This window comes from Nomascus leucogenys, chromosome 2, assembly GCF_006542625.1.
Source record: "Nomascus leucogenys isolate Asia chromosome 2, Asia_NLE_v1, whole genome shotgun sequence".
Classification (NCBI taxonomy): domain Eukaryota; kingdom Metazoa; phylum Chordata; class Mammalia; order Primates; family Hylobatidae; genus Nomascus; species Nomascus leucogenys.
This window is the reverse complement of record NC_044382.1, coordinates 141,239,464-141,265,183: the sequence shown is the minus strand read 5'-3', so window position 1 is coordinate 141,265,183 and position 25,720 is coordinate 141,239,464. Positions and strand designations below refer to the sequence as shown.

At 45.9% G+C, this 25,720-nt stretch overlaps 1 protein-coding gene across 1 annotated transcript; it reads left to right on the top strand.

Moving 5' to 3' along the window:
• Nucleotides 1-4,039: 4,039 nt before the first annotated feature.
• Nucleotides 4,040-4,930, top strand: LOC100599239 (40S ribosomal protein S4, Y-like). Its single transcript, XM_030818940.1, has one exon. It carries the CDS (start codon nt 4,265-4,267, stop codon nt 4,802-4,804), a length of 540 nt encoding a protein of 179 aa, XP_030674800.1. The 5' UTR covers nt 4,040-4,264; the 3' UTR covers nt 4,805-4,930.
• Nucleotides 4,931-25,720: the final 20,790 nt, after the last annotated feature.

Below are 25,720 nucleotides of genomic sequence, written 5' to 3'. Positions count from 1 at the left end.
CTTTCTCTCATGGGTTATCTGACTGCCGGATGAGAGAACTCAAGCCACGTACACGGCCAAGGGCAGAACAGCAATGCCTGTTGACTGTCACGGCTGATCCTAGTCCTGTCACTACTGTTAAGAGTGTGGTTCTGATCATCAGCACTGGGCCTCCTGAGACCACACAGAGCCACCACTGAGCATCCCCAGCGGCCGATGCACTGCTGGGGGTCATGTGTCCACCTGATGTGATCACCCATTCTGCTAAGTGGCTGCCCCTCAGAGACGCTGGTGTCTCACCAGGGCACCCCTCAGCTGCCCTTTCCTTGCCAAGGCCTGGCCATCCTGTGCCCCCTCTTCAGGCTGCTCCGGGGCCAGCAGAGCCAAAGCAGCTGACCCAGCCAGGCCCCACATGCCATGGCCTGCTCCCAATCACAGAAAAAGCCTGGCTTGATTTTCACCACTGCAGCCCTCCCTGTGCCCTTGAGATGCCTGGACTCTGCCTGTCCAAACCTCCGTCTGTTGTCCATTCTTCTCACTCGCAGTGATGGCTTTAGCAACCTGCAGGGACATAGGCGTCCAGGGACACTGTCTGCTCACACTCAGCATCAGCCCCACAGAGTGGAAGTGCCAGCCCTCCCGGGGGCGGCCTGTGCAAGCACTCCAGGTGGGTTTTGGGGAATGTGGTTCTAGCCCTTTCTTTTCTTTGTGTGTGTGTTTTTTTTTTTTTTTTTTTTTTTTTTTTTTAAAGAGTCTCACGTTGTCTCCCAGGCTGGTGTGGAGTGGTAGGAACATGGTTCTCGACCTCCTGGGCTCAAGCAATCCTCCCGCCCCAGACTCCTGAACAGCTGCGACTACAGGCATGCACCATTATGCTAAGCTTATTTTTTGTAGAGACGAATCTCACTACGTTGCCCAGACTGGTGTCAAATCCCTGAGCTCAAGCGATCCATCTGCCTGCTGCCTCCCAAAGTGTTGGGGTTACTGGTGTAAGCCACTGCACCTGGATAATTCTTGTGTTTTTAGTAGAGATGGGGTTTCACCATGTTGGCCAGGCTTGATTCCAGGGTTTCAAAGTGGGGGTGAGTAATGCTTGGAAATTTGGATGGACTGGACAGGTGGACCAGGGCAGCCCCTGCAAGACACTGGAAACTGCTCTAGAAATACAGAAGGAATCCGAGTGACCTGGATCCTCACACAATATGGCTTCCAACTGCCAACTATCAATACCAGATAGAAGGAAGCAGTTGTTGGCCAGGTGCGGTGGCTCATACCTCCAATCCCAGCACTTTGGGAGGCCAAGGCAGGTGGATCAGGAGGTCAGGAGTTCAAGACCCGCCTGGCCAAGATGGTGAAATCCTGTCTCTAATAAAAATACAAAAATCAGATGGGCATGGTGGCAGGCACCTGTAATCCCGGCTACTCGGGAGGCTGAAGCGCGAGAATCACTTGAACCCGGGGGGCCAAGGTTGCAGTGAGCTGAGATGGCACCATTGCACTCCAGCCTGGGAGTGAGACTCAGTCTCAAAAAAAAAAAAAAAAAAGTACTTGTTTCCTGCTTGAAGGGGTTTTACTGAAAACAATTGGAGCTCTGCCAGCTCAAGGCAACCACTTCATCTCTTAGCCTCTCTTCCTGAGTGGGAGTTTCTGCTCTTGGGCAACTCTACCCAAATTCTCTTCCTGGTTGGTATCAAGCTCACTTATCTTTTTTTTTTTTTTTTCCTTTGTGTTTTGTTTTAGGTTTTTATTTGTTTTTGTTTTTGTTTTTGTTTTTTGACACAGTCTCACTCTGTTGCCCAGGCTGGAGTGCAGTTTTGTGATCTGGGCTCACTGCAACCTCCGCCTCCTGGGTTCAAGTGATCCTCCTGCCTCAGCCTCCCGAGTAGCTGGGATTACAGGTGCTCACCACCACGCCCGGCTGATTTTTGTTTTTTTAGTAGAGACGGGGGTTTCGTCATATTAGCCTGTTCTCGAACTCCTGACCTCAGGTGATCCACCCACCTCGGCTTCCCAGAGTGCTGGGGTCACAGGCATGAGCCCAGGCCTGGCCAAGCTCACCTACTTTTTAAAAAGCAGATGATGGTTTTCTTTCTTTCTTTCTTTTTGGAGTGAGAAGGTCTTGCTATGTTGCCTAGGCTGGTCTTGCATTCCTGGGTTGAAGGGATCCTCCTGTCTTGACCTCCCAAAGTCCTGGGATTACAGGCTTGAGCCCCACACCCCGCCTGCTGCTGCTCTTAACTCTGAACCCTCCCAGGGCTTCACATTTTCTCACGGGCAGGCCTGGCCCTCACATGTTTCTGGCTTTGTCACGTGGCCTGCCCTCTACTCGGGTTTTGTGTCTGCTCCTGGGATGTAATGCTAAGGTGGAATACCCCTGTGGACAGCACCGTTCTGTCAATCATCTTGTTCACCAGTGTGTCCCCAGCAGCCTCCTGTGCCTGCTCCGTTGTCGGTGCTCAAGAGGTGTGAAGGTCCCGCATCCACTTCACGATGAGTGTCAAGAGCCACGGGCAGGAGCTCTCCTCCAGTTCTGTGTTCTTGGTTCTAGTGGCTGAAATCTCGACTCCCCATCTCCAGGCTCTGGGCACGTGAGTCCTGCTGACCTTCATAGGCATGTCTGCTTTGCTGTCTTTTGTTTCACATTTTGACGGTCCTCAGAAAAGCAAGCGTTCGTTCGGGAGATTCTTTTACTCACATGTGTGTTACATGAGAAGTTACTCCATGTCTGAGGTAGGAGCTTCTCTGCAGGGCCGGGCGCAGTGGCTCAGGCCTGTAATCCCAGCACTTTAGGAGGCCGAGGCGCAGGCAGATCACTTGAGGTCAGGAGTTGGAGATTAGCCTGACCAACATGGTGAAAACCTGTCTCTACTAAAAATTGGCCAGGCATGGGGGTGTGTGCCTGTAATCTCAGCTACTCCGGAGGCTGAGGGAGGAAAATCACTTGACCCTGGGAGACGGAGGTCACAGTGAGCCACTGCACTCCAGCGCCTGGGTGACAGAGCAAGACTACGTCTCCTGTCCCTGCCAGGCAAGACTCCCTCTCCCATCCCTGCCAAAAAAATAAAATAACTGCCCTTCAGAACCAGGAGGAGAGGAGATCTGAGGCCAAGAAGGCCACTAACGATGAGCTGAGAGCTGCAGCATGAAGCAGAGGCGTCCTCGAAGCGTCCCACTGGCTGTGGCTTAGCACAGGCTCATGAGTACTTTCCCTCTCAGAACACCGGAGCACAGTGTGAAGCTGCAAGACTCCTAGTGGAGACCAGGTACTAAGGGTCTAGTCCTACTTTGGCCGGTAGGACCATCAGATGGGCAGTGGAGCCAAGAGAAACTATAGCCAAATAAGGCCTCAGGATGCCACAGGCCCCTGACTTCCCTGGCTAGCTCCTGTCGGGGCAGGGCTCTGTCAGTCACACGGCTGGAGGTTACAATGGCAGACTGTGGCCAAAGGTGATGTGTGTGTGTGGCACCAGCTAAGCCTCCATGTAACTCCCACAAAAGCCCCCTGCCACCCCATGCTGGGGACCCCCGGCATGTTATTCTACACCATTGCAAGTTTTGTGCCTGCGGCCTGGGATGCCCTGGCCTCATGCCCCTTCTGACTTGTCCCTGGACTTAACAACAGTACGTGGAGGCCAGTTAGATTCATCCACATCAGCCCGAGGCCAAGTAGGTGAGTCCCAACTTCAGACTTACAAATAAAGACATAACCCAGTACGCAGTTTGGTTATGGAAAATATCTATGGTGGTGGAAAAAGATCTCTAAAATATCAGGATAAAAATGGGCTATATGGCCAAATACAGTGAGCGCAAACTCGGAGTGGGACAGGAAGAGGTCTCAACTGGAAATACACCTGATGAGGTGGGTTTTGTTGTTCTTGGCATTGCTGCTTTTGGCTGGCTGCCTCACCAGTAAGATAAAAACCACTGCCTCCTAGGCTTGTGTGGATTAAATGAAGTACAGTTACATCTTGAGATACGCCCAGACTGCAACAACTTGTCTTTAAGAGGCGCTTCATTTAAAAGCACTGTGGTTTACGAGGATTCCAAGGCTCTTAAAAAAACCTCTGATCTTCCGTCGCAGGGTTTCACCATGGCCTGGGGCCCTAAGAAGCGCTTGAAGCATGTTGCAGCGCTGAAGCATTGGATGCTCGACAAACTAATGGGTGTATTTGCACCTCGTCCATAGACAGGTCCCCACAAGCTGAGGGAATGTCTTCCCCTGATCGTCTTCCTTAGGAACAAACTCAAGTATGCATTGACTGGAGATGACATAAAGAAGGTATGTATGCAACGCTTCATTAAAATTGATGGCAAGGTTTGGGTGGCTATCACATACCCTGCTGGATTCATGGATGTCACTGGCATCAAGAAGACAGGTGAGCGTTTCTGCCTGGTCTATGACACCAAGGGCTGTTTTGCTGTTTACTGCATTACAGTGGAAGAGGCAAAATACAACCTGTGCAAAGTGAGGAAGGTGACTATGGGGATGAAGGGAATCCCACACCTGGTGACTCATGATACTGGAACCATCCACTACCCAGATCCTCTCATCAAGGTGAACAAGACGGTGCAGATTGATTTAGGGACTGGCAAGATAATCGACTTTATCAAATTCCACACAGGCAATGCGTGTATGGTGATTGGTGGAGTCAGCCTCAGTCATGTTGGTGTGACCCCCAACAGGGAAAGACATCCTGGTTCTTTAAATGTGGTGCATGTGAGGGATGCCAGTGGCAACAGCTTTGCCCTGAAGCTTTCCAACATTTTTGTCACTGGCAATGGCAGTAAATCTTGGATTTCCCTGCCCAGGGAAAAGGGCACCTGACTTACTATTGCTGACGAAAGAGAGAAGAGGCTGGCCACCAAACAGCAGTGGCTAAATTGCAGTAGCAGCATATCTTTTTTTTTTTTTTTTCTCAAATAGTGAATTCTTGTTTCTTAAAAAAAAAAACAAAAGTTCTGATCTGAGGCTAGGTGTGGCAGCTCACTCCTGTAAACCCAGCACTTCGGGAGGTAGAGGTGGGTGGATCACTTGAGGGTCAGGAGTTAGAGACCAGTCTGGCCAACATGGTGAAAGCTCGTCTCTACTAAAAATAGCCAGGGTGCAGTGGTGTGCTTTTGCAATCCCAGCTACTTTGGGGGCTGAGGCAGGAGAATCATTTGAACCTGGGAGATGGAGGTTGCAGAGAGCTGAGATCACGCCACTGCACTCCAGCCTGGGTGACAGAGCGAGACGCCATCTCAAAAAAAAAAAAAAAAAAAAAAAAAAAGATCTGGATTTTTAGAGCCTTGGGAACATCCAGGTAATGAGAGTAACTCCTGTGGTCACCTTCCTAGTTGTAGAGTGGGGCGTGCCAAGTTCTCAGCATTTGTAACTTGCTAGCTTGTAGGGACAGCCCTGGCACTCCTTGCATTGTTTCCATTGACTTTTCTGCCTCTACTACTGTACGTTTTTGTATAAAGTGTTCTTTTATGTGAACGATGGGTGTCAAATATGCTTTCTTTGATAGTATAGTTTCAAGGGTACAATGCAGCTCTGAAAGAGCTGGAGAAGTGTAGTGATATAGTTCGATGTTCGTCTCTGTCCAAGTCTCATGCTGAGATCCCATCCCCAGTGTTGGAGGTGGGGGCTGGTGGGAGGTGTTTGGGTCATGAGGGAGGACCCCTCATGGCTTGGTGCTATCCTCAAGATATTTCTTGTCAGAGCTGGTTATTTGAAAGTGTGTGGCACCCCCTCCCCCTGCTCCTAATTTGGTCGTGTGATGTGCCTGCTCCCCCTTCACCTTCTGCCATAATTGCCAGTTTCCCGAGGCCGCCCCAGAAGCTGAGCAGGTGTCAGTCTGCAGAACCATGAGCCGATTAAATCTCTTTTCTTGGCCAGGTGTGGTGGCTCACGCCTGTAATCCCAGCACTTAGGGAGGTCGAGGCAGCTGGACCACCTGAGGTCAGGAATTCGAGACCAGCCTGGCCAACATGGTGAAACCCCGTCTCTACTAAAAATAAAAAAATTAGCTGGGCATGGTGGTGGGTGCCTGTAATCCCAGCTACTCAGGAGGCTGAGGCAGGAGAATCACTTGAACCCGGGAGGTGGAGGTTGCAGTGAGCCGAAATCATGCCACTGCACTCCAGCCTGGGTGACAGAGCAAGACTCCATCTAAAAAAACAAAACAAAACTCTTTTCTTTATAAATTACACAGCCTCAGGTATTTATAGCAATGCACGAACAGCTTAATGTATGTAGATAGCCATTTTATAGGGTAATTAAAAGACCTTGCTTATGTTGTGCTGTGTTAGCTGAGGTCGATTATCTATGTCCATTTTAATGGGTTTATGGTGTTTTAGGATAAATGAGTGTGTATTTAGGGACTAAGGTGTGCGTACGAATTTTTCCACCGGAATTAATTGCAATTATATTCTCCACTTAGGAGAATTCATCCTAGGAGGGGTTTTTATGTACAAATTACCCTTTTTCAGGAGAATATAGGTGAAAAATACATCAGACTGCACAACACCAAGTTTTCTTAAATGTTTTTATGTTTTGTTTGTTTTTGAGACGGGGTTCTCACTCTGTTACCCAGGCTGGAGTGCAGTGGCGCAGTCTCTGCCTCCTGGGCTCAAGTGATCCTCCCATCTCAGCCTCTTGAGTAGCTGTGACTACAGGCATGTGCCACCACATCTGGCTAATTTTTATATTTTTTGTAAAGACGGGGGTCTCACTATGTTGCCCAGGCTGGTCTTGAGCTCCTAGGCTCTAGCAGTCCACCTGCCTTGGCCTCCCAAAGTGCTGGGATTACAGGTGTCAGCCACCGTACCATTATTAAATGTTTAATAACTGGAGATATATCTAGAAATAATGTAAATATATATAAATACACTGTCTTGGGTGTGAGTGGCTGGGGCCAGTATCATAAGCAATAAAGGAATTCACCAAGACAGTTGTAGGGAAAGAAAGGCAGATTTATTAGAGGGAGAGTATGGGTTGGGCACGGTGGCTCATATCTGTAATCCCAGCACTTCAGAAGGCTGACGCAGGCAGATTGCTTGAGCTCAGGAGTTCGAGACTAGCCTGGACAACATGGCAAAAATCCTCCTCTACCAAAAATTAAAACATTAGCCAGGAGTGGTGCCTCGTGCCTGTGGTCCCAGCTACTTGGGAAGCTAAGGTGGGGATCACTTGAACCTGGGAGGCAGAGGTTGTAGTGAGGCGAGGTCGTGCCACTGCACTCCAGCCTGGGTGACAGAACCAGATCCTTTCTCAAAAGTAGGAAGATACGTTGCAAGGGTAAAATGGGCAGCACAGCAGAGATGGGGCTGCTTGCAGAGGCAGGGGCTTGAGGGGCGTCTTACAGGGTCATGCCGGAGGTGGCTGCGTGCGGGGCAAATGGGATGTTGTGTCCACAGGTTGTCTGATTAGGCTTCTCTTGGAACAGTTGCTCTCCCTCACCTGGGACCCCTTCCCTGTTGCTGCTGGCACAGCTTATCAGGACTCCACATTCCCCCTCTAACTGAACAGTGCCGAAGCTCTGGCACTGGGGTGGCAGTTTCATTTTGCAGCTACTTCCTGCTGGCCTGGGGTGTAGAGTTGACCTTACCTATGCCTGTTGGTCTGTCAGGAGACCCTGTGGGTCCCTGTCCTGGGTTGTGAGGCCTGGGATGTTGGCTCTTGGTGGAAAAGGGACTTGTTGGGGAAGGGGAGCCTGTGAAGGTGAAACTGATGTCCAGAGGCAGCCAGGGGAGACTGGTAAAGGCAGCCGACATCATCGGGGATACTGATATTCCATCTGCAGCATCATTTGAAGGTGACACTGTTGAATTCGTGCCAATGCTATTTGGGATCACTTGGCTTAAGATGTCCGGAGCAGAGTGGCTGGCTGTCTTGATGGGAGAATTTAGCTTGAGAAAGAGGGGGTCTGGGTTCCCCAAAATGGGTGTAGGTTTGCTCTGGTTGAGCTTCTGCTGCCAATGGCACTACACATAGGAATTGGGAACTTTTGGCCAGAAATGATAGGAGGGGCCTTCCTCCCTTCCCAGCAAGGTAGGCAAACCTGTTTACCCCTTGGCCTCCAGGCTACACGAAGGAGTGGCCGTAGCCAGTGGCGTGAATTGTCAGAGGGATGCTAGAGTTTGTCCCCGGGAAGATGGAAAGGGAAAGCTGTAAACTGGAAAGATGTCGTAAACTTTCACTGAATCAGGCAGCGCTGGTTGGGTGGTCGCGCATCTCTCCACCGGGACCTTCTGGTCCATTAGGGGGCAGATCTGGCTGGGGACCTTCAGTTGTCTCTAGGCTTGGGCGCTGTCCCACTGAGGGGCTGGAGTTGGAGAAGAAAGGGAGAGAGGAGGGGAGGACTCCCTAAGCAGTCCGCGAGCACTTCCCATACGCGCCATCAAAATGTCACGGGTACAACTGGCCACGGCTGGTGTGGCAGGCAGTAAAGGAATTTACTAAGACAGTCATGGGGGGAAAACGCAGATTCATTAGAGGGAAAGCACGAAGATATGTTGCAAAGGTACAACGGGCAGCACAGCAGAGGAGGGGCTGTCTGCAAACAGGCAGGGTCTAGAGGGAAGTCTTGGGTTGTGCAGGAACGACATGCTTGGGCTACGTGGGGAGGGAGGTATGTGGGAACATGCAGCAGATTATCTGTGATGAGCCATCTCTTGGAATAATGGTTCTCCCCCACAGGAGACCCCTTCCTCGTTGCTTACTTTCCATATACATGTGTGGAGTCTTATCTGAAAACTGGGCTAACAGAGTACAATATTTTGTACTGATTTTTTATCTTCTAAATATTTATTAGAAAACACATCAATGTCGAAGTCACCATTATAGCTCTACTCTATTTGAAACCATACCAGCTTGGTAGTAAATGTCCTTATCCCAGAGGTAAACGCTGTTATGACTTGCTCTAAGTCCTTCTGGAGCCACCTTGCAAAAATTACAAGAGTGAGAAAATTATGACAATGAAAGGAATCTAAACCAACTCCATCTTGCTCCTAACCTCCAAGCTGCCCTTGGTCATTCCTGGACATAAGCTGAACTAGCTTTGGGAGGAATTTATAGTTTAACTTTGGAACAAAGACAATAGCCCTCTTGCAAAACAAACCCCCTTCTTGCCTGGGGACCAGACAGCCTTTGTAAGATTAACAAATTAGCCATAAGGTTAGAAATTACGGTTTAGGAGTCTTGTAGCCAGAGGCCACAAGATTGCAAATCTCCCCATTACATCACATTTGGAAAATCTAAGATTGATGCTCACGATATCTTTTAAACCCTGCGTTCTGATGTACCAGCTAGTGCCACCCAGAATGGTAATCGGGTCATGTCATTCAACCAGTTCTGTGATGGATCCCACCCAGGAATAGAAGATGGCAAGAATCCACTTTGACCTCTTCTTTTTTTTTTTTTTTTTTTTTTTTTTTTTTTTGAGACAGAGTCTTGCTCTGTCGCCCAGGCTGGAGTGCAGTGGCGCAATCTCGGCTCACTGCAAGCTCCGTCTCCCGGGTTCAAGCCATTCTCCTGCCTCAGCCTCTCTGAGTAGCTGGGACTACAGGCGCCCGCCACCACACCAGGCTAATTTTTTGTATTTTTTTAGTAGAGAGGGAGTTTCACCGTGGTCTCCATCTCCTGACCTCGTGATCTGCCTGCCTCAGCCTCCCAAAGTGCTGGGATTACAAGCGTGAGCCACTGCACCCGGCCTGACCTCTTCTTTATTAATTTTTTTGAGATGGAGTTTCACTCTTATTGCCCAGGCTGCAGTTCAGTGGCATGATCGTGGCCCACTGCAACCTCCACCTCCTGAGTTCAAGTAATTCTCCTGCCTCAGCCTCCGGAGTAGCTGGGATTACAGGTGCAAGCCACCAAGCCTGGCTAATTTTTGTGTTTTTAGTAGAGACAGGGTTTCACCATGTTGGCCAGGCTTGTGTCAAACTCCTGACCTCAGTGATCCACCCGCCTTGGCTTCTCAAAGTGCTGGGATTACAGGCGTGAGCCACCGCCCCCGGTTGACCCCTTATTTCATCTCTAGACCCAACCAATCAGCACTCCCTACTCCCTGACCCCCTACCCGCCAAATTATCCTTAAAAAACCTGAGTCTCCAAATTTTCAGGGAGACTGATTTGATTAATAAAACTCCGGTCTTAGCCAGTTGTGAATGAATTAAACTCTTTCTCTATTACAATTGCCCTGTCTTGATAAATTGGCTGTATCTGGGCAGTGGACAAGGAGAACATGTCAGGCAGTTATACTTCCTGGTTTTTGTCTAAGTTTATAACATTTCCATATGTATATAAATATTCTATAAAAAATGCTATACATAGTATCCTGTAACATTCTTTCATTTTCAAAATTAGAAAACTAGAATTTTCTACAGACTATATAATGAACACCCATACACTCTTCATCTAGATTTGCCAATTGTATGTTGTCACATCTTCCTCCCTGCCTCTCATTTCTCCCCCTCTGTGTGTATGTGTATATACGTGTATGTGTCCCTTGATAATCCATGGGGAATTGGTTCCAGGACCTCCTGCAGATACCAAAATCCAGAAGCTAAAGTCCCTGATATAAAATGGTATGCTATGTGTGACCTATGCACACCCTCTAGTATACCTTAAATCATCCCTAGTGCTTACAATACGTAATACAATGTAAATGCTCTATAGTCATTATATGTAGGGAATAATGACAAAAGGTCTGTGTGTGTTCAATACAGATGCAACCATCCACTTTTTTCTTTGTTCCTTGAATATTCAACCCAAGGTTGGCTGAATCCTCAGATGCAGAATCCATGGATACAGAAAGCCAACTGTCTGTGTGTACATACACACATTTTTGGCAACTTGCTTTTAAAACTCTATCAAACATTTTTCCAGGTCAACACAATTAGTCTGACTACTTTCATTCTTAGGAGCTCTGTGGTATCTACCATATGTCAGGAACCATATGGTATTCAAATATTCCTCATATGACCTCGTGGCAAGGATCAAGAAGGAGCCTCAAGTGCTCCAAGTCAGACCCACCTCCCCAGGCTTCCACATTTCTATTAGCAGGAGTGAAGACGGGCCCAGAGCTCTGGGTGTTCTTGGCAAGATGCCTACCCTTCCCTCCTCGCAAGACTCCAGCTTCTCCACCGTTTTCTGAGACTATCCGGTCTGATCTCATTAAAGCTTTTGTCCTTATTTGCTCAGTTATAAGAGGCTCAGGATTCCTGGGTCATCCCCTGCCTGATGCCACTCTAAACTTCCTCCACTTATATCCCTTTCTGAGTCCATCTCTTGCTTCTCCCCAACTTCTAGAGATCTTTCTCTGTGCCCTCTGGAACTCACCACAGAGGTTAGGGCAGAATTCCCTATGTCCCTTTTTTTTTTGACATGGAGTCTTGGGCTGGGCGTAGTGGCTCATGCCTGTAATCCCAGCACTTTGGGAGGCCGAGGCAGGTGGATCACGAGGTCAGGAGTTCGAGAACAGACTGAAGAACATGGTGAAACCCCATCTCTACTAAAAATAGAAAAAATTAGCCAGACGTGGTGGTGCATGCCTGTAGTCCCAGCTACTTGGGAGGCTGAAGCAGAAGAATCGCTTGAACCCGGGAGGCAGAGGCTGCAATGAGCCGAAATTGTACCACTGCACTCCAGCCTAGGCGACAGAGCAAGACTCTTTTTTTTTTTTTTTTTTTTTTTAAACAGAGATGGAGTCTTGCTCTGTCCCCCAGGCTGGAGTGCAGTGGTGTAATCTTGGTTCATTGGAGCCTCCGCCTCCCAGGTTCCAGTGATTCTCCTGCCTCAGCCTCCCGAGTAGCTGAGGCTACAAGCATGCACCACCACTCCTGACTAATTTTTGTATTTTTTTAGTAGAGACAGGGTTTCACTATATTGGCCAGGCTGGTATCGAACTCCTGACCTCAACTGATCCACCAGCCTCGGCCTTCCAAAGTGTTGGGAGATTATACGCGTAAGCCACCGTGCCCGGCCAGAATTTCCTATGTATTAATGAACATTCCCTATACTTGTCCACTTCACCCTTACCACTGGGCCTGGGGGTGGGAAGATGTCCTTCTGGCTGCTTCCAGACCATTCTCCTTTCATCTTCTCTGAAACCCCTTGGCATGGACGCTCAGGCCATCAGACTGTACCACCTGATACTTAAAGCAGTCATCTTCTGATCCCTGGATCTCTTAAATTTTAGTTCCCACTCTAACACTACCATCTGAATTTTTGATAATTTTAATGCTTATGTAGATTTAATACTTGGCTTTTCAGTTCCTTCATCTCCACTTTTCCAATGAGCCTGTACTCCTTCCTCCTTCAACCAGTTATTCTCGGACACAATAATCTTGCTACTAGTAATAGCAACCTGTTTGTAATGTTTCTTGCATTCCACACTCAACCAGATTTTCTCTAGTACCCTAATGATCCTACCCCATGGAAACATACAATCTTTTCGGTCTACCACTTTTCACACTCCTTTATCCCCTCAAGTTCTTTAGATTTGTTTTTCATTAACTTTTAAAAACTGACTTCTAAAATTGTGTTTACTGGGGCCAGGTGCGGTGGCTCATGCCTGTAACCTCAGCACTTTGGAAGGCCAAGGTGAGTGGATCACCTGAGATCAGGAGTTCGAGACCAGCTTGGCCAACAAGGTGAAATCCCATCTCTACTAAAAATACAAAAATTAGCCAAGCATGGTGGAGCACGCTTGTAGTTCCAGCTACTTGGGAAGCTGAGGCAGGAGAATTGCTTGAACCTGGGAGGCGGAGGTTGTAGTGAGCCGAGATTGCACCACTGCACTCCAGCCAGGGTGACAGGGCAAGACTGTCTTAAAAAAAAAAAAAAAAAAAAAAAGTATGTTTATCATATACAACATGATGTTTACAAATGTATACATTGTAGAATGACTAAATCAGACTAATTTACATATATTACATGTATTTTTGTGGTGTGAATATTTAAAATCTACTCTCAGTGATTTTTCAAGAATACATTACAGTCAGGCATAGTGATACAATCTGTAGTCTCAGCTACTTGGGAGGCTGAGGTGGGAGAATTGCTTGAGCCCAGGAGTTTGAGACCAGCCTGGGCAACATAGTGAGACCTCATCTCTTAATAGATCTCTTTTTTTTTTTTTTTTTTTTTGAGACGGAGTCTTGCTCGTCGCCCAGGCTGGAGTGCAGTGGCACGATCATGGCTCAGGGCAAGCTCTGCCTCCTGGGTTCATGCCATTCTCCTGCCTCAGCCTCCTGAGTAGCTGGGACTACAGGTGCCCGCCACCATGCCCAGCTAATTTTTTGTTTTTGTATTTTTAGTAGAGACGGGGTTTCAACGTGTTAGCCAGGATGGTCTCGATCTTCTGACCTCGTGATCCGCCCGCCTCGGCCTCCCAAAGTGCTGGGATTACAGGCTTGAGCCATGGCACCTGGCCAATAGATCTTTTAAATTTATTCCTCCTATTGAACTGAAATTGTGTATCTTTTCACCAACATCTCTCTTATCCCCTCCCACACCCCTAGCCCCTGGTAATCACTATTCTCTTCTCTGCTTCTATTAGTTCAACTTTTTTAGATTCCACATATAAGTGAGATCATGTGGTATTTGTCTTTCCATGCCAGGCTTATTTCACTCAGCATAAAGTCCTCCAGGTTCATCCATGTTGTTGGAAATAAGTTTATTTTTTGAGACAGGGTCTTGCTCTGTCAATCAGGCTGGAGTATAATGGTGCAATATTGGCTTGCTGCAACCTTTGTATCCAAAGCTTTAATGATCTTGCTGCCTCAGCCTCCCAAGTAGCTAGGACTACAGGCATGTGCCATCATGCCTGGCTAATTTTTGTTTTGTGTTTTTAGAGAAAGGGTTTTGTCATGTTGGCCAGGCTGGTCTCGAACTCCTGGACTCCAGCAATCTACCCGACTCAGCCTCCCAAAGTGCCGGGGTTACTGGCATGAGCCACTGTGCCTGGCCAGAGCTTCCTTCTTTAAAGCTCCGTAGTATTCCATTGTATATGTAGACCACATCTTTATCCATTCATCCATTGATAGTTAGGTTGATTTCATATCTTGGCTATTGTGAATAATGCTGCAGTGAGCATGGAAGTGCAGGTATCTCTTTGACACACTAATTTTGTTTCCTGTGGATATATACCCAGTAGTGGAATTGCTGGATCACGTGGTAGTTCTATTTAAGTTATTGAGGAGCTTCCATACTATTTTCCATCATGGCTTTACTAATTTACATTCTCATCAACTTTGTGAGAGTTCCTTTTTCTGCACATCCTCACACACACTTTTTTTTTTTGGAGACGGAGTTTCGCTCTTATTGTCCAAGCTGGAGTGCGATGCTTTCATCTTGGCTCACTGCAACCTCTGCCTCCCGGGTTCAAGCAATTCTCCTGCCTCAGCCTCCTTAGAGCTGGGATTACAGGAGGTGCAGGGCCCCACGCCCGGCTAATGTTTTCTATTTTTAGTAGAAACGGTGTTTCATGATGTTAGCCAGGCTGGTCTCGAATTCCTGACCTCAGGTGATCCACCCGCCTCGGCCTCCCAAAGTACTGGGATTACAGGCGTGAGCCACCGCACTTGGTCCACATTTATTCATTGTTTTGCTAATAGCTATTCTAACAAGGTGTGAGGTAATAGCTCACTGTAGGGTTAATCTGCATTTCCCTGACAATTAGTGACACTGAGCATTTTTTCATATACCTGTTAGGCCTATGTAAGTCTTCGTTCTGAGAAGTGTCTATTTAGGTCCTTTGCTCTTTACTTGGGTTATTTGTTTTCTTGCTATTGAGTTGTCTGAGTTCCTTATATTTTAGATATCCCTTATCAGACTATGATTTGCAAATAATTCTACCCATTCCAAAGGTTGTCTTTTCACTCTGTTGATTATTTCCTTTGCTTTGCAGGAGCTTTTTAGTTGGATGTAATCTCATTTGTCTGTTGTTGCTTTTGTTGCCTGTGCTTTCGAAGTCAGATAAAAAAAAAATCATTGACCAGATCAATGTCATGGATCCCTTCTTTCTTCAGTTTCAGGTCTTACATTTAAGTCTTTAGTTTACTTTTCTGTATTTCATTATTTTATATGTGAACGTCCAGCATTTACTGAAGAGATTGTCCTTTGCCCATTATGTATTCTTGGCACCTTTGTCAAAAATCAGTTGACTGTAAATGCGTGGATTTATTTCTAGGAGCTCTATTCTGTTTCGTGGGTCTCTGTGTCTGTTTTGATACTAATATGCTGTTTGGTTACTATACCTTTGTAGTGTATTTTGAATTCAAGTAGTGATATGGTTTGGATTTGTGTCCCCACCCAAATGTCATGTCGAATTGGAGGAGGGGCCTGGTGGGAGGTGATTGGATCATGGGGGTGGATTTCTCCGTTGACGCTCTCCTGATAGTGAGTTCTCATGAGATCTAATGGTCTACAAGTGTGTGGCACTTCCTCCTTTGTAGCATGCTCTCCAGTCACCATGTGAAGAAGCTGCTTGCTTCCCCTTTGCCTTCCACCATGATTTAAGTTTCCTGAGGCCTCCCAGTCATGCTTCTTGTTAAGCTTGTGGAACTGAGTCAATTAAACTTTTTTTCATAAATTGCCCAGTGTCAGGTAGTTCTTTTTAGCAGTGTGAGAATGCACTAATACAGGTAGTATGAAGCCTCAAGCTTTGTTCTTTTTGTTCAAGACTGCTTTGGGTATTTGGGGTCTTTTGTGGTTACATACAAGTTTTAGGATTGTTTTTTCTATCTCTGTGGACAATGTGGACAATGTAATTGGAATTTTGATAGATTGCTTTGGATAGTGTGAACATTTTAACAATATTCCTTCAATCTATGAACACAGGATAGTTTTCCATTTAATTGTATCTTCAGTTTCTCCTATCAATGTCTTATAGTTTTTGGTGCACCAGTGTTTCATCTCTTTGGTTAAATTTATTCCTAAGTATTTAACTTTTTGTAGCCGTTGTAAATGGGATTGTCTTACTGATTTCTCGTATAGATAGGTTATTGTTTATATAAAACACTACTGATTTTTGTATGTTGTTTTTGTATCCTGCAACTTTATTCATTCATTAGTCCTAAAAGTTTTCTGGTGGACTCTTTGAGGTTTTCTACATGAGATCATAACATCTGCAAACATGGACAATTTACCTTGTTTCTTTCCCATCTGGAAGACCCATTTCTTTCTCTTGCCTAAATGTTCTGGCTAGGACTTCCAATACTGTGTTGAATAGAAATAGCGAGAGTGGACATTCTTGTCTTGTTCCTGATAGTAGATGAAAAGCTTTCTCTTCTTTTTTTTTTTTTTTTTTTTTTTTTTTTTGCACAGACTCACTCTGTTGCCCAGGCTGGAGTGCAGTGGCGCAAATCTCGGCTCACTGCAACCTCTCCCTCCCAGGTTCAAGCAATTCTCCTGCCTCAGCCTCCCGAGTAGCTGGAATTACAGGGCTGCACCACCACACTTGGCTAATTTTTGTATTTTTAGTAGAGACAGGGTTCTGCCATGTTGGCCAGGCTGATCTCGAACTCCTAACCTAAAGTGATCCGCCTGCCTCAGTCTCCCAAGGGGCTGGGATTACAGGTGTGAGCCACTGTGCCCAGCCAGATAAAAAGCTTTCAACTTTTCACTATTAAGTATGTTAGCTGTGGGCTTGTCATATATGGCCGGCCTTGTGCTGAGGTACATTCCTTCTATACCTATTTTGAGAGTTTTTAGTATGAAAAGATGTTGAGTTTTGTCAAATGCCTTTTCTGCATCTATTAAGGTGATCAGAACAGATTTTGTCCTTCATACTGTTAATGTGGTAGATGACATTTATAGACCTGTGTATGTTGAAACATCCTTACATCCCTGGGATAGATCCCAATTGATCACAGTGAATTGTCTTTCAACGTGCTGTTGATTTGGTTTGCTGGTATTTTGTTGAGGGTTTTTGCATCTATGTTCATCACAGATACTGGCCTGTAATTTTTTTTTTTTCTTGCAGTGCCCTTGTCTGGCTTTGGTATCAGGGTAATGCTGGCTTCATAAAATAAGTTTGAAGGTGCTCCCCCTTTTTCAGTTTTTTTGGATGAGTTTGAGAATAATTGCTATTAGTTCTTTAAATGTTAAGTACAACTCAGTAGTGACACCATTAAGTCCTGTGGTTTTCTTTGATGGATTTTTCTTTAATTCAGCCTCTTACTGAGTTTGTTGTTGATGTCGTTGTTTTTGAAATGGAGTCTCATTCTGCCACCCAGGCTACAGTACAATGGCACAATCTTGGCTCACTGCAAGCTCTGCCTCCTGGGTTCAAGTGATTCTCCCTGCCTCAGCCTCCCAAGTAGCTGGGATTACAGGTGCCCGCCACCATGCCCGGCTAATTTTTGTATTTTTGGTAGAGACAGGGTTTCGTCATGTTGGCCAGGCTGGTCTTGAACTCCTGACCTCAAGTAATCTGCCTGCCTCACCCTCCCAAAGTGCTGGGATTACAGGCATGAGCCACTGCCTGGCCTTTTCCCCACCCACCCCACTACCAGAGTCTCACTCTATTGCCCAGACTGGAGTGCAGTGTGCAATCTTGGCTCACTGCAACCTCTGCCTCCTGGGTTCAGGCAATTCTCCTGCCTCAGCCTCCCGAGTAGAAGGGATTACAGGTGCCCGCCACCACACCCGGCTAATTTTTGTATTTTTAGTAGTGATGGGGTTTCACCATGTTGCCCAGGCTGGTCTCAAACTCCTGACCTCAAGTGATCCACCCGCCTCGGCCTCCCAAAGCGCTGGGATTGCAGGTGTGAGTCACCATGCCCGGTCTATTGGTTTTTCTGTTTCTTCATGATTCAGTGTTGGTAGTTTGTATGTGTTTAGGAATTTATCCATTTCTTCTAGGTTCTCTAATTTGTTGATGTATAATTGTTCATGGTATTCTAATCCTTTGTATTTCTGTGGTATCACTTGTAACACTTGTTCTTTCATTTCTGATTTTGAGTTGTCTTTTTTCTCACTCTACCTAAGTTTCCCAATTTTATCTTAAAAAATTCTTAAGGTTTTTTCCTCCTGTCTTTCTCTAAGAAATGAATAAGTCTATGAATAATTTATTTCTGTTCTGATATTTTCTTCTAACTTTGGGCTTTGTTCTTTGAGGTATAACATTATTCGTTCTCTTTTGATATAGGCATGTATTGCTATAAACATCTCTTAGAACTGCTTTTAGTGAATCCTATGATTTTTTTTTTGTTTGTTTTTGAGATGCCGTCTCCCTGTTACCCAGGCTGGAGTGCAGTGGTGCGAGCTCAGCTCACTGCATGAATCCCATAAATGTTGGTATGTTGTGTTTCTGTTTTCATTTGTCTCCAGATTTTTTTTTTTTTTTTTTTTGAGACTGAGTCTCACTCTGTCACCTAGGCTGGAGTACAGTGGCATGATGTTGGCTCACTACAACCTTTGCCTCCCACGTTCAAGCAATTCTCCTGCCTCAGCCTCCCGAGTAGCTGGGATTACAGGCATGTGTTGGGCATGCTGGGCTAATTTTTTGTACTTTATTTTTTAGTAGAGATGGGGTTTCACTGTGTTAGCCAGGATGGTCTCTGTCTCCTGACCTCGTGATCCACCTGCCTCAGCTTCCCAGAGTGCTGGGATTACAAGCGTGAGCCACTGCACCCGGCCTGTCTCAAGATGTTTTTAAATTTCTTCTCTGACCCATTGATTAGGAGCATGTTGTTTAGTTTCCACATATTTGTGCATTTTTCAAAATTCTTCCTATTATTGATTTCTAATTTTACATGTTGTGGTAGGAAAAAAATACTTGATATAATCTTTTTAAATTTAAGATTTGTTTTGTGGCCTAACGTACATCCTATCCTAGAGAAGTTCCTTGTGTGCTTGAGAAGAATGTGTATGCTGCTGCTATTGGATGGAAATTCTGTGTATGTCTGTTAGGTCCATTTGGTCTAAGCTGTAGTTTACATCTCCTTACTGATTCTGTCTGGATGATCTGTCTGTTGCTCAAAGTAGGGTATTGAAGTCTTCTATTGATAATATATTAGAGTCTCTCTCTCCCTTCAGGTCTATTAATATTTGCTTTATATATTTAGGTGCTCAGATGTTGAATGTATATAAATTTAGAGGTATATCTTCTTGATAAACTGACACTTTTATCATATAATGATATTTGTGTCACAATTTTTGACTTAAAATCTAGTTTATCGGCCGGGCATGGTGGCTCACACTTGTAATCACAGCATTTTGGGAGGCCGAGGCAGGCAGATCACGAGGTCAGGAGATCGAGACCATCCTGGCTAACACAGTGAAACCCCGTCTCTACTAAAAATACAAAAAGTTAGCTGGGCGTGGTGGTGGGCGCCTGTAGTCCCAGCTACTCAGAGAGGCTGAGGCAGAAGAAGGGTGTGAACCCGGGAGGCGAAGCTTGCAGTGACCCGAGATTGTGCTACTGCATTCCAGCCTGGGCAACAGAGCGAGACTCTGTCACAAAAAAAAAAAAAAAAAAATCTAGTTTATGTAAGTATAGCTATCCCTACTCTTTCAGTTTACATTTCCATGGAGTATTTTTTTTCCATCCTTTCACTTTCTTTTTTTTTTTTTTTTTTTTTCTTTTTTGAGACAGAGTCTTGCTCTGTTGCCCAGGCTGGAGTGCAGTGGCACAATCTCGGCTCAGTGCAAGCTCCGCCTCCCGGGTTCACGCCATTCTCCTGCCTCAGGCTGAGTAGCTGGGACTACAGGCGGCGGCCACCATGCCCGGCTAATTTTTTGTATTTTTAGTAGAGACGGGGTTTCAGTGTGGTCTCGAGCTCCTGACCTCGTGATTCGCCGGCCTTGGCCTCCCAAAGTGCTGGGATTACAAGCGTGAGCCACTGCGCCCAGCCTCCACCAGTCTTTTAACCAAGGAATTTAATCTATTTATATTTAAGGTAATTACTGATAGCCAAGGGCCCACTACCGCCATTTTGTTAATTGCTTCTTTCCTAGATCCTTTGTTCCTTTCTTTCTCTTTTGCTATCTTACTTGTAATGAGGAGATTTTCTTTTGTGGTATGCTTCGGTTTCTTTTTTAAAATCTTTTGTGTATCTACTATAGATTTTTGCTTTGTGGTTAGCATGAGGCTTACAGAAAATATAGTTATCATAGGCTATTTTAAATAGATAACAACTTTGATTGTAAACCAAACTACATGTTTACCCCTTCCTACATTTTATGTTTTTAATGTCACAATTTACATATTTTTATAGTGTGTATCCCTTAACATTTTATAGCTATTATTTGTTGATTTTTTTTTTTTTTGAGACAAAGTTTCATTCTGTCACCCAGGCTGAAGTGCAGTAGCACAATCTTGGCTCACTGCAACCTCCACCTCCTGGGTTCAAGCAATTCTCCTGTCTCAGCCTCCCAAGTAGCTGGGATTACAGGCATGCACCATCATGCACAGCTAATTTTTGTATTTTTAGTAGAGACAGGGTTTCACCATGTTGCCAGGCTGGTCTTGAACTCCTGACCTCAAGTTATCTGCTCACCTTGGCCTCCCACAAGTGCTGGGCTAATAGGCATGAGCCACCATGCCCAGTCCCCTTTAGTATTTCTTGAAAGACAGGTCTGGTGGTAATGAACTCCCTCAGCTTTGGTTTGTCTGGGAAAGTTCTTATTGCTCCTTTATTTCAGGACAGATTTGCTGGACACAGTATTCTTGGTCAGCATTTTTTTTTTTCCTTCAGCAGTTTGAATATGTCATCCCACTCTCTTCATAGCCTGTTAGATTTGTTTGGAAATCCACTGCTAGCCTTATTGAAGCTCCCATATGTCATTTGCTTTTTTTCTCTTGCTGTTTTCAGAATCTTCTCTTTGACAGTTTAATTATAACATGTACTCCTGTAGTCTTATTAGGTCTCCAGTCAGATTCGATCCTTTTACCTTCCTATACCTGGATATTCACATATTTTCCCAGATTTGTACAGTTTCTATTATATCTTCCTTTCTCCTTGCCTACCTCCCCTGCTTCCACCCCTTATTCCCCTTCCTATTCCTCTTTTCCCTTCCCTCCCCACTTCCTCCCTCCTCTGTTTTGTTTTTGAGACAGGGTCTCACTCTGTCACCCAGGCTGGCATACAGTGGCATGATCATGGCTCACTGCATCCTCAACCTCCTGGGCTCAAGGGATTCTCCCACTTCAGGCTCCCAAGTAGCTGAGACTGCAGGCTCACAATACCACATCAGGCTAATTTTTTGTATTTTTCTACAGATGGGGGTTTCACTATATTTCTCAGACTGGTCTTGAACTCTTGGGCTCAAATGATCCTGCCTTGGCCTCCCAAAGTGTTGGGATTACAAGCATGAACCACCCCCACCCTGGCCCTAATATTTAACCTTTCTGCCCTTTTGTCTCTCTTTCCTTCTTGAACTTCTGAGAGTCAAACATTTGTTCTTTTGATGGCATACCATAAATGCCACAGTCTCTTCATTCATTCTTTTTTTTTCCTCTGACTGGATATTTTGAAATAAAATGTCTTTGAGGTCAGATTCTTTCTTCTTGATCACTTCTGTTGTTGCTGCTCTCTATTGCATTTTTCATGTCATTAATTGTATTCTTTAACTTCAGAATTTTTTATTTTTATAATTTATGTTGTTTCTAATGTTGGTCATTTTTTTTTTTTTTTTTTTTTTTGAGATAGACTCTCACTCTGTTGCCCACGCTGGAGTGCAGTGGCGTGATCTTGGCTCACTGCAAGCTCCACCTCCAGGGTTCACACCGTTCTCCTGCCTCAGCCTCCCGAGTAGCTGGGACTACAGGCACCTGCCACTATGCCCAGCTAATTTTTTGTATTTTTAGTAGAGACGGGGTTTCACTGTGTTAGCCAGGATGGTCTCGATCTCCTGACCTCGTGATCCACCTGCCTCGGCCTCCCAAAGTGCTGGGATTACAGGCGTGAGCCACTGTGCCTGGCAGTCATTTTCTTGATTTAATCAAATTGTTTCTCTATTTTCTTAAGAAAATTTAATATGCTGAGCTTCCTTAAAATAATTATTTTGAATTGTCAGGCAGCTCATACATTATCCAAATCTTCTAAAGTTCTTTAGGGTCAATTACTGGTGCTTTTTTTGTTGTTCCCTTTTCCGAGGGTCATATTTCCCTGATTGTTCTTGATCCTTGTAGTGTGTTAATGTCTGGGCATTTGAAGAAATAGGGAATAAGTATTCCAGTCTGCAGACTGGCATGGTCTGGGAAAGCTCTTCACCAGTCAGCCGGTCCAGAGATTGTGGGGAGGCCGTCTGGTGTGATCTGCAAGTGAGTTTGCTGCTGGAGTCCTCAGCCAGGATGGCCTGGTCCCTGCATCAGGAGATCGGCAGACCTAGTGCTTGAGTCTATAGAACTCGGCCTGAAGCTTGGCTCTACTGGAGTGGACCTGTTGATTGGGTGCATAGGGGTAACCCTGGAACTTGGGTTCTTGAAGGTAAACCTGGAATCGGTATCCTCTTGGGTTGGCCTGAAGCCTGGTTCCATGGGGGCTTACATGGTGCTGGGGTAGGCCCTGGGCTGTGTACAGTGTGCTAGGGTAGACCTGGGCAGGCCTTGCTACCATGTCAGCGCCTGTAGACTGAGGTGAGGCAAGGGCCAGCCTGGAGCCTGAGGCCAGGGGTGCTGAGCTGGCTCGGGGCTGGTCTAGAACCCAGGACAGACCTGAAGCCTTGCATCTGCAGGCTTGGGGAAGGCCTGGAACCCCAGACTGTGGGACCAGGCCTGAAGCTGGGTTGAGCCTGGACCACTGAGGTTGGCCTGGAGGTGAGGTGAGCAGACCAAGTCTGTTGTGCTGGCCTGGGGCTATGGGATTCAACCTCATGGTGGGGTAGGCCTGGAAGTTCTCTCTGTGTAGTGGCCTGGGTTCTAGGGCAATGGGGGCCTGCCCAGTGCTGAGTTTTACCCAGGTGAGCTGGTGCTTGGGATGGAGGCAAAGTCCAGTGTTCACTTCCTTCTCTTTCCCCTGCATGGAGGGTGTCTCTGTTGACACTATGGTGCCTGCAGTTAGGGAAGAGGTAATGAAAATAATGTAACACTGTCCTTCCTGCCCTCTTCAATGCATCTTTTTTTTTTTTTTTTGAGATGGAGTCTTGCTCTGTTGCCCAGGCTGGAGTGCAGTGGCACAATCTAAGCTCACTGCAACCTCAGCCTCCCAGGTTCAAGCGATCCTCCTATCTCAGCCCCCCTAGTAGGTGGGATTACAGGCATGCAGCACCATGCTCGGCTAATTTTTGTATTTTTAGTAGAGACGGGGTTTTGCCATGTTGGCCAGGCTGGTCTCGAATTCCTGACCTCAGGTGATCCACCTGCCTCGGCCTGCCAAAGTGCTGGGATTATAGGTGTGAGCCACTGTGCCCGGCCGCATCCTTTATTTCTATACTATACCTAGGTGCTGTGATCTCTTACTTGGTTTCTTTAGCTCTTGTGAAGGTAATTTTGTGCATGTAAAGCTATTCAAACTGATGTTTCTGCAGGGAGTCAAGTGCTGGAAAGTCCTATTCTGCCATCTTGCTGATAACACTCCCTCTGATTTCCCTCTCTGAAGTTGTGACTCTTCACCTAATCAGCTTCAGTCCCATGGTTCATGTATTTCACACCAGTCAATCCGGGCTAGATTCAATCTGCTGAATATGGCTGTAACAAAACATACAACCTTGATAATTGATGTGATGTTAAACTCATGACCACTAACCTCAAGTGGGCCTTTAGTGTATCGTACATTTCCTTAACTTTTCCCACTCTTCCCTATCCCCCAAACGTCTCACACCACCTCTACCATCCTCCCTCTCAGCTAATAACCATGTTTTCAGTTTAACAGAGCAAATAAAAGCAATCAGACAAGAACACTCACAAGCTCTAGCATCTTCTCTGCCCACGCTCTGCCTTCCTCCTGGTTGGTGCTCCAGCGTCTGACTTCACTAGTACCCTGGATCCTGGTGTCTTCACCTGCTCAGACTCTGCTCTAGTCCATTCTCCTCCTCTTCTTCCACAATGTCAATGTTTCTACTTATCATTCCTGTGAGTATACAAATTTATCCTAGAATTTCTAATATTTTAAAACACTAAAATCCTCAAAAGCCCCCATCTCTTCAGTTACCCATCCATTTCTGTGTTGGGAGACAATTCTCCATGGGTTTCTCAGGTTTCTGCCTATCTTACAAGTACATATGGTGATGACTTTTGTTATAGGCTGTTTTCAGGATGCATAGCCTTAGACAGGTAATACGCTCTCCAGAGCAATGGTTTAGCATCCAGTATAATATGTCTTCCTTCCAGACAAAGGTTTGATAGATTTACTTCTAGATCACTGTTTAAGATTCGGGCTCCCTAAACTTGGACCTCCCCTCCTGTAACTCCACCCAGCGAATGTGTATTCTAGGTCAGTACAGTATGTCTTCTGCCAGTATCCATGAAACTGGTAGCTTAACTTGTCACCTTGCAAGTAGGACTAAATCTCCGACTTTTTAGTCCTTAACACTTGGCCCCTTATTCAGTTCCTGTTTCCAAGTTTATCTTGAATCTTCCTAGGTTTACCCTGACCACTCCTTTATGGCTGTTGTTATCAAAATGACCTCACTGATGGTTAATCTCAGCATATATCCAACTTCATACAAATTATTAGTATTTGATATTGTGACCACTCTTCTACTTCAAAATAGTTTTTCACCTGGCTTCAGTTACCACCCTCTCCTGGTTTTCACCCTAACCCTGGTGGTTCCTTCTCAGTTTCCTTTGCCAGTTCCTGCCCAGCAAACACTGGGGTGGGTGCTTGGGGCTCAGTCCTTGACATTCTTTATACTTATTTTTTTTTTTTTTTTTGAGACGGAGTCTTGCTCTGTTGCCCAGGCTGGAGTGCAGTGGTGCCATCTCGGCTCACTGCAAGCTCCGCCTCCCGGGTTCACGCCATTCTCCTGCCTCAGCCTCTCCAAGTAGCTGGGACTACAGGCGCCCACCACCATGCCCAGCTAATTTTTTGTATTTTTACTAGAGACGGGGTTTCATGGTGGTCTCAATCTCCTGACCTTGTGATCTGCCCACCTCGGCCTCCCAAAGTGCTGGGATTACAAGCGTGAGCCACTGCGCCCAGCCTCTTTATACTTTTTTTTTCTAGGTAATCTCACCTAGCTTTATGGCTTAAAATATTACCCTGTGACAACTCCCAAATTTTTATTTCTTCTGAAATTGCGCTTCAGAGTCATCTTACCCTCTAAACACATAAGAGGCATGAGACAAACAGCTGCCACTTGCAATGACCATAGGGGAAGAAGGATCCTTCTGGGAAAGCCTCATTACAGTCGGACCAGAAAGGCTGAAACTGAGATGGGAGATTTGCTGATTGTGCTGTTTGCCCTCCTGGTCCATCCTCCATCCTTGTACCCTGCTTTATCCCAGGAGGACGGTATCACCTGGGCTTCTGATCAGGTTCAGTTGATGGAGGCATCTTCAGGAGACAGCAATAAAGAGCTGAGGTTTTTCCCCCTCTGCTCCCTTTCCTGACAGTACTATGTTTCTCACAGTAGCTGCATCTTTGTAGAGCTTCAACATCCACTTAAGAGACACTCTTCCTTTTTATTCTGTTTTCCTATCTCCTACAGGAAAGAGACCTTCCAACATTTTGGCTCTCACTGGGCTCTGAAACACCATTTCTTCCTTTTGTCCCTAGGGAGACAACAGCTTCCTGGCACTGCTGCTCTCTGGATTCCTTACCAACTGTTGTTTGTTCCTTTAATCCTTCTCTCATTCTCCAAGTCACC